Source organism: Pholis gunnellus (genome assembly GCF_910591455.1).
Source record: "Pholis gunnellus genome assembly, chromosome: 1".
Classification (NCBI taxonomy): Eukaryota; Metazoa; Chordata; class Actinopteri; order Perciformes; family Pholidae; genus Pholis; species Pholis gunnellus.
The window spans coordinates 15583521-15599831 of NC_136528.1; the positions used below are offsets into that span (position 1 = coordinate 15583521).

General features: G+C 40.5%; 1 protein-coding gene across 1 annotated transcript in view; it reads right to left on the minus strand.

The window, feature by feature from the left end:
* Positions 1–16311, minus strand: part of mdga1 (MAM domain containing glycosylphosphatidylinositol anchor 1) — a gene marked incomplete at both ends in the record, with an annotated part of 157901 nt that overhangs the window by 111127 nt on the left and 30463 nt on the right. The window contains one exon of the mRNA XM_079186174.1: positions 6029–6168. Within this exon, the coding sequence (XP_079042300.1) occupies positions 6029–6168 (140 nt within the window). The remainder of the gene's footprint in view (positions 1–6028; positions 6169–16311) is intronic.

The window sequence follows — 16311 nt, forward strand, 5'->3', positions numbered from 1 at the left end:
AAATGTGGGACACAAGCAGCTCTCTCCCAAAGCTAGAAACCAGAGATTTTAAACAGCTTATCTGATTTATAAAATATTAAGCTGTGATGTCTTTAAAGACTCTGTGGTTCTCTTTGCAGTGGGTCTGTTTATCAATAAATGTAGTAAAAACGTTGTCGGCATAAATTTGTAAGTGTATTGTTTCTCTGAAGGGTGAATACAGAGAGCATTATGAGGACATTCCTGCTAAACTGGAGTACATTCATAAATAATAACAAAGCAGCCAGAAGACTTGAACATCCTGTGTGTCTGCCAGCACCTAGAGGCAAATACAAAGTTCTCGGTGAGGATGGAAAAAAAGGAGACATGATTCACTTTGGTAACTGTTTGGCTGCTGTATTTCTTTTACTTTTTCCTGAGGAGAATCTGCGAGTATCCAAAAAAATAAGGCCGTCTTCTTCAAAGATATGATGAAAACTACTGTTACGTCATTACTGAAAGTATAACACAAGAGCATTTTTTTTAAATGTTTGGCTACAGTTTTTTATAGTATGTATCCCTCTAAAATACTGTAGTAGAATGAACTAACAAAAAATGTGCTTATTACATAACATCGAACATGGCAAACCACTTGAAATTGGTTAGTTTTATATGAGCTAGACGGCCATTCTGCAACTATCAGATAAACTATATAATGCAGGAAATATTTCTATTTACAAGGCTATAACATATGTTATATATTTCTCTGCTCTGGACCATCCCACGTACAGTAGCCAAGATGACCACGACAGCATCTACTTCAACCCAGAAATCTCTAGATTTGAGGCCCTGGCAAATTACCGACGGCATCGCATATTTCATTACACTAGATATGAGCCCTGTGATCATTATTGAGGAGGATTTAAGAAGCTGACGCATACTTTGGAGCCAAGGTACACTGTCCCTAAAAGAGACACTGTTACGCCTGCAGTGATGGAAAAATATGGCAGAAGGAGAGAGGTGGTTATGGAGTAAATTAAGCAATGTGCAGCAGTAAGATTCACCACACACATTTGGACGTCACAGCAAATGGATGTTTGACTCGAGTTCTGGATTTGTTTTAGAAACAAACGAGACAGGAGAGAGTCACATCGCAGAAGTCATGGATGCATATGACATTTATTTCATGAGAAAAGTTCTCATACATGAAAAGGCAGCAAACATGATATATTTATATATATATATATATTTAATGAGACAATAAGAGTTTGATTTGAAGAAAAAATACATGTGTAGTAACTGTCTCATTATTCTGACAAATCTATCCAATCAACAATCTAATTTGAATATAATAAAAATCGTACCAGGGGTACCGCCCTACCGACCACAACATTGGTGTGGGTTGGCTGCATAGTGTTTTGGACTGACAGCTTTTATGTACACAACGTATTTGTCAAAGGTTGCTGCTAATTGGCTAAAACGTCCTTTGCAACACTGCAGATACACTTGCATAGATGAAAAATCAAATTATTGAGGAAGCTATTACCGCATACAAAGCATTTGGTCAGCACCAGGAAGCATCTGCCAAAACGAACAGAAACCAACTACTTAATTTTGAGTTATGAATATATGCCTTTGAGGCACGAATTGATGTAAACTCCTCGAGGTCAATGTCACGGATTATTTTCATCCCAAAGCCCTCTGAACGTCCCGCTTTCTGTACTTTGTCTTCATTCTATAGGGGTAGCAAATAGCAGTAAAATGCTTTACGCCATTTCGTTCTCACAATAACAGAAAATATAGTACAGATTACATAAGAAACCACAACTTTGTGCACTGACACAACAGTCCATGTGTGTAAAGAAGGGTCTGGAAAGATGTCAGGATGGATGAAGGAGAGCTGGGGTGACAGGGATCAGGTTATCAATACAGCCAATGGAGCGCAGTGGAAACTCTGTAAGCCCAATGGGACCAACTGCAGAATGCCGCAGTGTGCTACTCCAGCAGAACGCACTGGGACAGAGGTCAGCACACCCGCTGTTCACCTCTATTCTATTGAATCTAAGCTTGCAGACTAGGAATGCTTGTCTGACTTCTCTAGTTATTGTGGGTGATTTTTGTTTACTCATTTCGGGCAGATTTGGACAATTTGTGTCTTTTTAGATGTTACCACCCTTTGGAGGGTGACAACAGAAACGGGTGACAGAAAGGGGATGACGTGTGAAAAAGGTCGGGCCATCAAACTCTCATTGTGAGCATGCAACAGCTTCTAAGATGTAAATTAAAAAATAAAAATCACATCTCTATGTTTTTTTTCCCTACACGTTAAAACATACATGTGTTGTGCTTGCTTGCACTACATGCATTATAGAAATAATGCATACACTGTGCAAGTTGAGACAAATACACACATCCAGACATGATTATCTTGACATTAAATCGTTCAACCCTCTTTATCACAAAGCATCACCATTTTTTCTCTTATCTCTTAATACCGTATCTTTCTTTATTCCTCCAGGTCCGCCATCATTCAATGCCCTTACACGGTTTCATCATGTTGTCATTATCTGATCTCTCTCTTCCTGCATATGTGGACACGTATGTACGCAACCTTCTACTTGACAGCCCTGTCCTTGTCAACACTGACACATGTCGTCAGCAATATGTGATGCATTCAAGAACAGAAAGTTATTTAATGTTTACATATGTGTTGACACAAGTCAGTTATGGTTTGTGTTTCATTGGCAGGTTTAAATTCCAGGCGGTCCTTATCAAGTTTCATATTTGCATTGCATTGTGGTTGTACGACACAAAACCGTGGGCTATTTAACAGTTTAGAATTCATACCAATTGTAAAATCAGTGAAGAGGAATTATCAGAAATAACCTTTTGATGGATATTTTTTCCATCCCCATGGTGATATGTAGTACCAATTATGTTGTTCAATAATTAGTGTTTACCTTATATTGTTGCTTAGTCAAGTGTAGTCAAGGTCACCATTGGTTGCGGAAGTATTTCAGTGACACGGTTAAGAATAATATACATATATAAAAAAAAGTCTTAACTACATCATATCAACATTTTGTCAGATGACACCTGAGCCAGTTTCATTGGCGGACGAAGACCTTGAGATGTGCTTCAAAGCTCAGTATACAACTAGTAAATGGACCTTGAGTTTGGATTCGTTTGTCAATTATACTAATCCCGAAAAGAGTCAAGAAGGAATTTCTTTGAGCAAAATGCATCCAGGTAGAAATCTTAAGAAAGGTCTTGCACAATGTAAAGTCTCAGTGACATGTGTGTAGGATCAAAAACTCTTGACTTGATTCCACACACTGTCCATCACTTACATTTCGTCCGTCAGACCTTCATCATACAGAGGTCACATGTGTTGTCTCAACCTCAGTGTTCCTGTCCGAAGGCATTAAGATACTGACATGTTTTCACTGCTGCAGCTCTTTGCCTTAGTCCGTTGTCTGTTTCTTTGTCTCCGTCTGCCTTTGTTTGTTAGTGTGTGTCTACATACGCATTTTCTCTAACACACACACACACACACTCAAACAATGTCTCTTTGCTGGAGGCAGTGTAAGTCTTGCTTGTGCAACAACTATACAGTATACTGTGCATTTTACATTCTGACAATGCGACCAATGTGATCATTATTCAAAATACACTACCACCTCCGACCCAGAGAACAAGCAATCACTGACGCAATTTCCTACATCTTTGAACTGCTCCAGGGGAATGAACTTGTGTAGTATGTGTTTTTCAGAGAACGTTTCTGTAATGATTATTATTCCGGCACCGGTGAAAGTAAAAGTTTTATTTAAAGTTGGTCTGTATTTATTTGGGGGCCTGTAAAGATGGTGTGCATCTGTGTGTGTGTGTGTGTGTGTGTGTGTGTGTGTGTGCGTGTGTGTGTGTGTGTGCGTGCGTGTGTGAAAGAGAGAGAGCCAGGGAAAGATGGATGGATCAAATGAGAGAGGAATGACAGCCACAGTTAGTATATGCAGGTTAGGTCAACAGGTATTTGATTAGATGTTGCAGCTACGTACACATGATTTGTTTGCATCTGTAGGGTCAGAAGCAAGCAGCCTCTTACATACACACACACACACACACACACCTACACACATACATACACACAGAGTCGATACACACATAAACACAAACAGAAGAAAACAAGGCCTAGACACAGGCACTGTTTTATTCATGCTGATGTGATGCCAGTGGACATTCACCCGTGAGGAACACTGCTTTTCTCACCTCACACACTCCCACACACATACACACAAAACACACAACCCCTCCGCAGTCACATCAGTTCATTTTACATCTAGCTCTGTAAACTCGCACATATGCACGCGCACACACTTAGACCCTGGTTCAACATGTTTTGCTGGAGTTCAACCCAGGAAACCACATGTGTCAACTATTGGCTGAATCTACTGTTCTGTGCGTGTGCGTGTGCATGTGTGTGTGCGTGCGTGCGTGTGCGCTTAAACACTCTCAAAAAATATTTCTTTATGGAAGAATAAAGGTTATGCTCTTTTTTTAACCAACTAATTGGCTGCACTCTAAACGCAGCATGTGCAACCCAGTCTGAGCTGTTGTATAATAACATTTGGGCTTCTTCCATTCTTTCTAATGTAGCTAAAATGTACAGAAGGAATTTCAGTGGTGCAATGTAGTGAGCAGCAAATTATAAAAGTTATACTGGGATTTATCAAATAATGTATCTTGTATTTATCTGAACACATAATATCCTTCATGTGTTTTGTCCTATACATCTATATATCTATCTATATATAAAATCCACTGGTGCAACTGCATAATAAGCTTTGCTAAAAGAAAAGAGAATTGTAACTGTAACTTTAAATCACAAGCATATTCTCTAAATCCTGAGCTACTGCTGCGCTTATTCATCCAAACAATATACTGAATGTATCACTAACAGAGATTACTCAGGTAAGTGCCAATGGATATCAATGTCCACCTGCAAACACTGAAGCAGTGCATGGTTTTAGTTGGTGCCACTGTAAGGCAAATAAAGAAGGAGATTATGTGACTCAGCACAAACACAAGCACAGTGGCCCTCTGAACATAACAAACGACTTGTGGATATATCTTATTATTTATGCTAGCAAGGGCAGGGGATGTTTTTTAACGGATGCTAGTCATAGAATGTGTCCACATAGCCTGCAGTCTTTTCAGTCACCAGCATGTAAGTCTGAAAACAGCCTCACCATGTAAACAAAGGGAGGTTTTGCCAGATTTAAGGAGGTGTTCATGCATTATAACAACAGCAGCTTGATAAGACCTCAGGCATTGCTATATTTGTGTCAGGGAAATATGAGGACAGAGATATTAGCTAGTATCTTAGACATACATTAACAATCCAGCAAGATTGAAGTATGCAAATTTGGAATTTCTTGAAGATGGAAGTGTGCTAGCATGGCTCATTGATTACACCATTGCCATGCAGAGTCCTCAACTCTGATTGTCTGGAGAAAAATCTTAAAAAAAAAACATCCCCTACCCTTGCTAGCATAAATGATAAGATACATCCACGAGTCATTTGTTATGTTTATAGTGCTATTTTCTGATAAATGCACGGCTCGGATGTAGCATAATGATCACTTACATTAATATAAATATGGAGATAAGTTTCAATCTTGACGATGTTAATTATTTTATTTTACTCTACGTAGCATTTTATGTAAATTAGTTGTGAAAACACACCGTTTTTGTATTTACTGTACCAAAAACACATGTTTCTCACACGTTTCTCAGATTAGCTGTATGACACCAGTCCGAATAAACCATTTTAATACTTTTAAAATGTGTGTGTGTAATTTGAAAAGCTGGAAGAGCTTCATTCATCCATTAAGACATCAGTTGTCGTATTCATCTAGTCCAATCTGGTCAAAGTATCCTTAAGCAAGAGTCTCAACACATACTTGCTCACTCAGTGAACGTCACCCTGTGGATAACTGGTCCAGCTTCAACATACATGAGTCCATTAACAAATATTCTGGCACACACCTCAGCAGGTTGTTTGGGAGCTTACCTGTGGCCGTGGGTGTCCTTTAACAATGCACTGAAGCACTAGTGTGTCTCCTTCTTTAATGGTGTAGATTCTCTCACTGATGTTATCATCCTTGACGTTACACGCTTCGCCTGAGTGCACGATCTGGGCATTGGCTGGAGCTGTGAGTGAACGCATGGACACACACACATTCAGACACAGGCATGTAGCCATAGGGACATACACACACATACACACACACACACACACAAAAACACAGAGGGAGAGAAACCACATTGCATATTTAGTAACATCTCTAGGTCATTGTCTTGTGGGTGCATGTGTAATACTAGTGCTAGTATCGATGACACAGATAAATAAATATATCACATTACTCTGCATCGGCTTGAGCGTTACGTGTCAGTGTTTGATGAGAGATGAGGGCATTTATTGGAAAATTTCAACTTTGGTCTCCATTAGAAGTCTAAAATGCTGATTCTTCACTCTGGGACACAGCTTTTGTCTTATCCAGTATAGAGTGTGTGAAGTGCACGTCACTCAGAACAAGATGGGTTTAATGAAGTCTTGTTTGATATCTGGATGCTTGTGTCAGACTGTGCAATATCAGTTTTGAAGCATGTCAGATGGTGGGCCCAGAGAAGGAAAGGGCAACATGAATTGTCAATTTTGCAAAGTGCGTTTGAGGTAACAGGAAAATGTAGCCGCATAATAACTTGCCATTTTATTCTGCGTCATTTCAGGTTGTATTCAGACCTGGCTGCTGAGCAAACCTTGGCCATAGCAACAGTCACTTTGGGCAGCCTAAGAGTGTGTTCAGAAAATTCACACTTGAGAACCAAACATTGGGTAGTAAATTGTATTGTTCACTTTACTCATTGGACTACCATTTGTCATAACCAAAATCCAGGTGGGATCTTCTCAAATCATCATATTGAAATGATATCAACATATTGCCTAGAGCTCCATACTCGGGTCTTCCTTACAACAGTGAAGAAACAACACGCCTTTACGGCAGCTGCAGAAGAAATGAATGATAGATACATGGTGGAAGATCTCTTCAGCGGCGACGACTACAATATCAGAGTGTGCACAACGCTGACCCGCGAGGAGGGTTGGCTTGCGTGCAAGAAGCCTCAGATGGCTTCACCTCCCATATGATGAAGGGAGACAGGAGCAAGGGGGGGGGGGGAGACAGAGACAGAACGAGAGAAACAGCGGGTGAAAAGGAAAAGGCCAGAGAGTAGTGTGAAACCCCAGAGAGAGGGGAGGGGGACGGGGGAAGCACAATGATGTGATTAGCATCGATTCACAGGGGGAACAAATTTTCACTGTGCTCTACAACTGTTATCATTGAAGAGACAGGAAGCGAGGGGGCGGCCCGTTCACCTTAAACATCGACTCGATCAGACATTACAACGCACAGCGCGATCACAAGACAGAAATCAAGTTCAAAATAAAAGAAGCTCTCTGAATATGTCGCTGCATATTCTCTGATATGGAACAAGCTGGAGCTGTTAATAGCTTAAGGTATTGGGACATAGCGAGTGTGCCTGTCCACTTATATCTGTACATTTCAGTGACATTGCCACTTTTCTACAAAAGGGATTTTTTTTGCTCTTTTAAGAAACAATGAGACAAGAAAAAAAACCTAGGCTATTGTCTTTTGGCTGCATAAAAAAGAGGTGCTTACAAAACACTACTTACTACATACTTGTAGTAAAAAATGTCTGCCAAAGTCAGAGTATGATATAAAAAATGAGCCTCCTGGTATAAAAATAGGGATTTTGAAGATCTTAAGAAAATGCCACTGCATATCTGCAACTTACTGTAAGTGACGACTGAAAACAGTCCGCTCAATATTTATCCTCAGGTATCATCTCTTCTGTTCCTATTTTCTGAAAGTGGATGTTTTGCGGAAGAGAGAAAGCAAGAGCGTTTGTGGTATGATTCCCAAAATGACGAATGCATGTTTGCATTCCTCTGTTTGTGTGTACTTCAGTGAGTATGTGTCCGTGTGTGTATGTGTGTACTGTAGAAATATGTGTGTAAATGCCTGTTTTAATATAATACTTAATGCGCCGCATTGTTGTGTTTGTGGGGCTCATCAACGGAGCAGTCCATCATTCACTCTTTCAGACTTTTCATTATTATTTCAAAAACCTCTTTTGTATACCATTTTTTTACCAAAGTATAGCATTATATACGCATACATGCAAATATGCTCATACTCGCAAAACATGCATGCTCCTGCACACATGTACTGTAGCTACACATGTGCGCAGCGCGCCTCACTACAGTTGCAGCAGCAAAAAGGTTGTTTGTTAAGCTCTCTGCTTCTTGCTCTGTTGCCCTTCTCTATCCTCCGTCTTAACCTCAGTGTCTCTCTGTCTCTGCAGCACATGGTGTCTGACTTAAAAGGAGAAGAATAAACCAAGTGGAAAAAGTTCAAGTGCACTTGATGAAAAACACCCAAACACATTCAAAAGTTGTGAATATAAGTTCGATTTTATATGCTACTCTCCAGCATATAGAAGATTGGAGATTTCAGTTTAGACATTTAAATAAACAATTCACTAATTCAACCAAAACTGGATGTCTGAGTTCCTTTTCGGCCAGCACTCGGCTTCATATTCATACAGTTTATGTTTATATTCACAAACATGGACGGCCTAGTAGAATTACGGCTGGCCACTGAGCAGATCCAGTGGAGCAGTTGGGAGTTAAGTGTCTCGCTGAAGGGCATGTTGATAGAAGTTGATGTAAGAAGGGAGATCATGTGTTCTTATTTATGTTGCCTGCTCCCAGATTCTCCAAGTTATCATTATTGTTGACCAATGATCTTCCAGTAACAAGCAACCTCTAGGCCAAAGTGTGGCTGGAGCGAATCTCTATGAATCAAAAAAAGGATAAAAGCATTAACAACACTATGTGGAATTCCAGAGGTGTGCGGCACTAACTCAGAAAGACGGCAAGCTGATATGAATGGTGAATAATTGTCTCCTTACAGCTTATTGGCGTGTCGGCATTAGTTTGCCTCTCTGGAGAGGGAGGGAGGTCGAACAGAGCGGCTCCTCTGTCTGCTCTCGCCTTCGGCAGCTTGGCTGCTTCAACTGTCTGATCGAGTAGGGAAAGGGAGGCCGAGAGAGAGGACGAGACAAGAAAGGCAAAAGAGAGAGGAGGAGGAAAGAAAGGCAAGATAGAGAAGATGTGCAGAGAGAGGCGGGAAGGAGAGAGAGAGAGAGAGAGAGAGACAGGAGGAGGAAAAGAAAGGGGGAGAGAGAGAGAAAAACAGCAGACAAGGACAGGAAGAGGGAAGAAACTAAGAGAGAAGAGAGAATACAAAAAAAGCAGAGGCAAAAAAAGCAAAGCTGAAGTAGAGACAAACAGTAGAGGCAAGGAGAGATTCAGAAAGAAAGAGACTGAGAACGAGAAGTAGGGCCAGAGAGACAAATTAATGTAACCAAGGATTTGATAAAGAAATTGAAAAAAGTGATAAATGGGAAAGGGGTAGTAAAGGTTAAAGAAAGAAACATTGAGAATAGAAGTAGACGGTAATAATAATCCTAAAACAGAGAAAGAAGTAGGTACATGTAGTCGGCCAAAGAAGAGAGACTGACAGCTAGGCCACAGAGGTGGGATGGACGGAGGCTGCTCAACAGGGCACTGCAGTCAAAAGCAAAACAAAGGAGTGATGCAAAGAAAGCACGTGGACTCGAACTCTTACACTACAGAGACCTTCACTCAATCTTCTCCTCGCACATAGAGCAACAATCACACGGTCTACCTATCCAACTAACCGACATTTAAACACTTTGTAACGTTTGCAAATATCCGCTGAAACAACATGGTGTCCGACAACTCGGAATGCATCCCCACATGTGCATAATATTTCACGTATGACAGCATTCATTGCTCAGTTGCAAAGCAGCAAGATTGTCACGACTTAGGTAGAATCAATTAGCACGACAGAGATAGAGAGACAGTGTGAAAATAACTAAATCTTTTTTATATGTTCATGTTGCTTAGTTGGTAGCCATGTACTGGTGGGCACAGAAATAGAATAGGAGCAGAACGGAGATGAAACTGTTGGTAATTTGAGTAGTACAAAAGTAAATGGCGATTGTTGTTAGCCTGCTGTTCGGCTCATTTTCTGTAACCAGTGCGGCATTTAAGCATCGCTGAATTAGCAATCTAGCTAGCTAGTCAGCCAGCTAGCTTGCTAATGTACGTTTTGAATGTTTGAAAGCTATTTTATTTCTATGCTGGTATAGGCTTCTGTGGAGGGTCTATGAGGGTTTAAAATACAGAACATCCAAATACATTCATGCCATGAAGCAAATTAATATCTTAGGATTCACCATGATTCTGACAAAAAATCTGATGATGCTGCAACAGCTGTGACATTTGGGTTTTAATTATTTTTATCCACAGCAAAAACAATACGTCCTAACAGGGTAACAAAATAGCAAAGGAATCAACTGTCTAAATCAGGCCGAAAGCCTGAAGCAGAGGAAGAAACACTGGCACAGTGTTGTGTCCAGAGGTGCATCAATTCAGTTAGAAGACGATCATCAGTCATAGAAAGCTGCTGTTTTGACAGCAATCTATCCGACTCTGATGATTCATCGATCAAAACTGTTCCAGTGAATGCTGATTGAAAGTGTTGTCCATGCATTATTGGAAACTTTCTGAGACATTCAATGCACATTAGTTGTAAGTGAAACATAACTATCGGCAAATGCCTCGTCTGATTAATTGATTCGTCACCGCCTGCCATGTTTGTTTTTGTTGAGGGGACAGGACATCTCTCACTAAAACTAATGATGAGACAAGAGAGCTGGTGTCAAACCGCAGTGACTGCTTGACGGAGTGCTGAGCAGCGTGTGTGTGTGTGGTTGTGCTTGAAAGAGTGAATAAGAGTGGGTGTGCGCGTGTGCTGTTGATATGCGAGCGTACATACATGCATGTGTCAATGTCTGTGTGTGTTGCTATGCGCGTTATACTGTATCTCCCCGGAGGAATCCCACAGAAGGTCATGAATCCTGTCGAACACGAAGACGCGCAGCGCATGATTGATATGCGTAGTTACTTTATGGGAGCTGCTCATGCATGCCGATGAGCTCTGTCTCAATTCACTTCATTTACAAGAGACCATTTAGATGCTTTGGCCCTTCCCCTGCCATCACAAGTAGGCTACAAAAGAAAGGAAAGGAAAAGGAAAGCGGAAGGAGATAAGAATAGTGGAGGGTGGGGACCCAAGGGAAAAGTCACAGACTTTATTGATTAACTGCAGTAAAGGGAAGTGTTCATCTGGCCCAAAGAAAGACTAATCACACACACACACACAAACACACAAAAACAGCCTTATGATCAAAAGCCCGAGTGACTGACATTGCCTCATCATTTTTATCAGGATTCTTCTCTGCAGACAGGACGGAGAGAGATCAAACGGTTGATGTCATGACCCCGTCCTTTTCATTTTGCTTCGATTGGCGCTCCAGATATCAAAACGCGTCCGGGACATTGATTTAACTTTTGACCTAACCGTTAAATGGCTGTTATAAATGAAAAGACTAACCTTCAGTAACCTCTTTGCTGCTTTCAATCAACTGTAAATTGATGTTTCCCTGCTTACACATTCATATACACACAAACACGCAGTGAAAGAATAAATCAATATATATTATTTAAGTCTTTTTCCCGGAGTAGTTTTAGAAAGTCACAAAACTATTTCCCTCTCTGCCACTAAATAGGTACAACCTCCCTTAAGACAGTGTTGTGTCTTTCATACAAACATGAATTTTATTGGTGCTGAATTCAGTGGCAGGTTTCCAAACTCAGAGCTGGATGAAATAGGCACGCAGCCATTTTTTCACCGGCCTTGCGTCTAATTCAATTCTGGTTTTGGAAACTTCTACATCTGAATGTAATTTCCATTTTACCTTTTCTCCTTCAGGCAGATTCAAAGGTTAAAAAAGAAACCCGAGGAAAAACTGATATTACTGATATCCATTAACATGCCCATTTTAATACTGAAGTCGTCACTTAACAGTAAATGGAGATAGATATTCAAACACAAGAACATTTTGTCATGAGACTAATTACAAAGCGCCACGACTGAAGCTATAATAATATCACAGCAGATTTATGTAGAGCTTTTCAAAGTTGGGGGAGTGGTGGTTGAGATTTTAGGGCCTTTTTAACTATGCAACGTTGGGGGAGAGAGGGGGCGACGACTGAAAACACCAAAGGTTTGGCACTTGGTTCTAGAGACTTGCAGGAGGTCAGCAGATCTGAGGCGTTGGGAAGGGGCATGCTGATTGAGGAGGTCGGACAGGTAGGGCAAAAACACCGCCTTGCAGTTGGTGAATTGAGCCTGGACGTTACAAATATGTTAATGAGTGTTTCTGCAGTAAGTGACAGAGGTAGGCAATGTTACAGAGGTGGAGGAAGGCTGATTTGATGATGTGATTGACATGGGGCAGGAATGAGAGGGTGGGGTTAAGAATGACTCCAGGGTTGCGGATTTGGGTGGAAAGGGTGACTAGACATCAATCTGTGTAATCCTGAGGTATTAAGATTTCTGACTTACTGCAGTTGAGTTTCAAAAAGTTTCTTTGCAGCTATGTTTTATTATCTATTCAGCCATCAATGATTCAAACTCTGTGTAAACTAGCAACCATTTGGATTAAAACAACTGCCCTTTAATAATCAAATGGCATGTAATCTGGGCATTTACTAAGGCATAAGGGGCAACAGGGTTGTACTTAGTCTTGTATTTAATCATAGTGTTTTGGGCGTAACATTAATTAAAACAATCACAGTGTCATCTTCCATTACCTCTAAAAGCCAGGTGGCACATTGTTATTTAAATGGATGATTCTGCAAACTGGAGAACCAAATGATTTTCTGCAGTGAAAATTTAGATTTTGAAAGGTTAAACTGCAACTAATATGGATTGAAACAGAATATTTTGTTAGATAAAACATTTTGTGAATTTTGGAAATTATTAAATTGTTATCTATTGTCCAAGTGTCTCGCTTTATATGAATAAGTTTTGACTTCTGGAGTTTGTAGCAGCCAGTCAAAAAAGAGCGTCTGTTTCTTAACAGCACAGTGAGAGAGTGGGTGTGGCACACTGGAGGAGAGGATGGTAATTGCTGACACCTGAAGAGAGATGAGGACAGACACATTGCAGGGAAGAGTGGCGGGACTTCGAAGCGAGTGTTTAAGCCAAATCTAAACATCAAGCCAAACAAGCTTATAAGCAAGCTGCTGGCAAACACGAAGAGCTGGATTTGATTGTTTCTCTCTATTTGATTGAAAATGCTTGATAAATGGACAATTATATTATTCCTCTTACAGAATCGGTGACACTCTCTTGGCTTCAAAACCAAGAAATACTCTTATTTTCTCCTAATTGCCCCTCAGCTAAGACAATTAACACCTTTTTGATCTCTCCACTTCAGGAACACGGAACTGCCTTTGTTGGCCATTAACCCCCTTCCCATGAATTAACCATAAAATTGTGCGCTATGTCGAAATGAGTAATGGGATATTATAATTCTTTGTGCTGATAAAATTGGTTTTCTTTTTAAATGTGAACCAACTAAAGCGTGTATGGGAGCTGTTTTGAGATGGAAACAATCTGGTTATTTTCTTCTTCATGAGATTATTCCTTCCAATTACCTTTACAATCTTAATTCATTTTGTATTATGGGTTGCAAGAAGAAGTTCACCCTAAACTGCACCCCTGAGATACTAATGACAGACTTAATTGTATGTCTGGCACCCAGTTGTAAATTGTGTTAACAATAATACCTTTTTAGATCCCGCTAATTGGAAAAGCTTGGATCACACTTGTTGGAGACAATCCTACGCAGCCACCACAGGAATGTAATTCTACAATAGTATAACACGAATAATATTAGTATAGCCTGATCTTTACTTGTAACTGTGAAGAAATACCAAGTTTAAACAATATATTATGATATACATTTTTATGCGTGTAAGACTATACACACACATATAAGAGGGGCCAAGAATGATGATGATGATGATCAAGAATACACAAACCAAGCAGATGAATTTCTGAGCAAACCTTTCTGCTCTAATTAGTGCTGAAAGTTGGCGTCCATGCTCTACTTGAGCCTTATTGCCAAGCCCAACCAGAAAGAGAATGTGCACACTTCCAAAAATGTCAATAACTATTTCTGATGAAAAAAGGTGAATTGAGAAGCTTGTTGTATGGAAAACACGTTTTTTTTTAGCCTGTTGAAAAGTGATCCTAGAAGGAAGCAGCCTGGTCAGGACAGTGAAAAACACAGATTTCACGCTGAAATCAACACGCTGAGAGGTATTGATTGAATGACCACTGTGGAGGAAGAGACAATAAGCCAACAGTAGCATGTGAATCAATTACACACACACAAACAAACAAGCACCAATCATCACTTCCCTGAAGGGAACTTAATGCAGAAACCAAACAGAAGAAACACAGAAATGGTGATAAAACAGATAGTTGTGAAAAAGCAGCAGATTAAGAGTCTTCTTCCAATAGAATATTATTTAGTGTATCAAATAATAAATATCCATATATACTTCAGTGGTCATTGCATGGATTCATCTACATTAATAAGTGAGCATGTCTCATACTTGTGCTGTTGTTGACATCAGTGTATGTATGTATGTGTGTGTGAGTGTGTGTGTGTGTGTGTGTGTCATGTTTAAATTGGTCATGCTTTCCTATGTGGACCTGATCACGTATTAGACCGTTTACTGACAGCTCCTTCCTATCTCCAGGCCATGGTCAAGCCCTACACCCCCGTCCGACCACTCCGCTCTGCTGCCTCGGGGCGATTGGTTGCCCCGTCGCTCAGAGGTCCCTGCGGCCGATCGACCCGGTCACGGCTGTTTTCTGTCCTGGCCCCACAATGGTGGGAGGAATGAACTCCCCACTGACGTCAGGACAGCGGAGTCGCTGCCCATCTTTCGGCGCAGGCTGAAAACTCACCTCTTCAAGAAGTGCTACCCTGAGCCTTCCTCTTAGCACTTATTGTATTCATACTAGCTTGTTGCACTTATTGTATTCCTTTGTTTCTGCACTGTACGTTTTTCTCTGGTTTATGCTCTTAGATACTTGTTTAACAAAGGAGATGTACTTATGACTTCTGGTGACTAGTAGTTCCCTTGAATACCTATGTTGAATACACTTATTGTAAGTCGCTTTGGATAAAAGCGTCTGCTAAACCACTGTAATGTAAAGTAATGTACTGACTGCATACAGCCAATGCTAATAGCTAGGTATTTTATCCACACCAATGGAGGGCTTTTCTAGGATCATGACATCGATGTCAGGGTGTGTTTGACAGTGTTTGTGTGTGATACATGCCGTGATACCTAGTGGTCGTGTGTGTACCTGTGTTTGTCAGTGAGTGACTGTGTATTTTCCACCACAATCACTGTAAGTGAAGAAAGAGATTGTGCGATCAACTAAAGTATCAGTTGACAGCAATAGCTAATAAAGGGGATCACTGGAGAGCAGAGGGTAGATTGGAAGGGCAGGGAGGTAGAGAAACAAAAGAAAACTGTAATGGAAAAGAGAGAGAGAGCCAGAGAGAGGAAAGAAGAGCAGCAGTTTCCTGGCAGCACTGCAGGCTTCATATCTGAGGACAGTGACGCTTGTCTTTGAAATATTGTTCAATATAGATTATTGGTATGCACAGAGAACGCAATCCACGAGGAAAGGCAGGAAAGAGAAAAATTCTACAGATATATGCTTTTTGTATAACTGAGCTTCTTCTGTCAATAGGAGATGGTGTCTATTTTCTCATACTTTTTTCAGCAATCCTGAGAATTACCTTGCTTGGCCTTACCCTCATCCTATTGTAAGATCCAAAAATGTTGGTTTTTATTGCCCTCCTATGGTATTTTCATCTTTGCTCTTGAGGCCCAAAAATGTCAAAAAACAACTTAATAAATGTGATTAAATCCAGCAAAAGCAGCAAAAGCCTGCAAATTCCCTTATTATTATACCAAACACGTCTTGTTAGGGAACAATTGTGCCATAAGAGGTCACGGCCACAAAAACAGGTTAGTTTAATATGTGAATAAAATGTAGCTTTGTGAAATGTAGACTGAAAGAGGTGGAAAAGAAGACAGCAAGTTACGGATGGGAGAGTAGGGGTTGCATCTGTTGTGAGGACTGGAGTGATATGAAGTGATCAGGGGTTTGTAGAGCACGGGCAAACATGACTTGTACTCCTCCATAGGAGTGTGCTTGCCGCACTTGAGCTTCCCCAGGA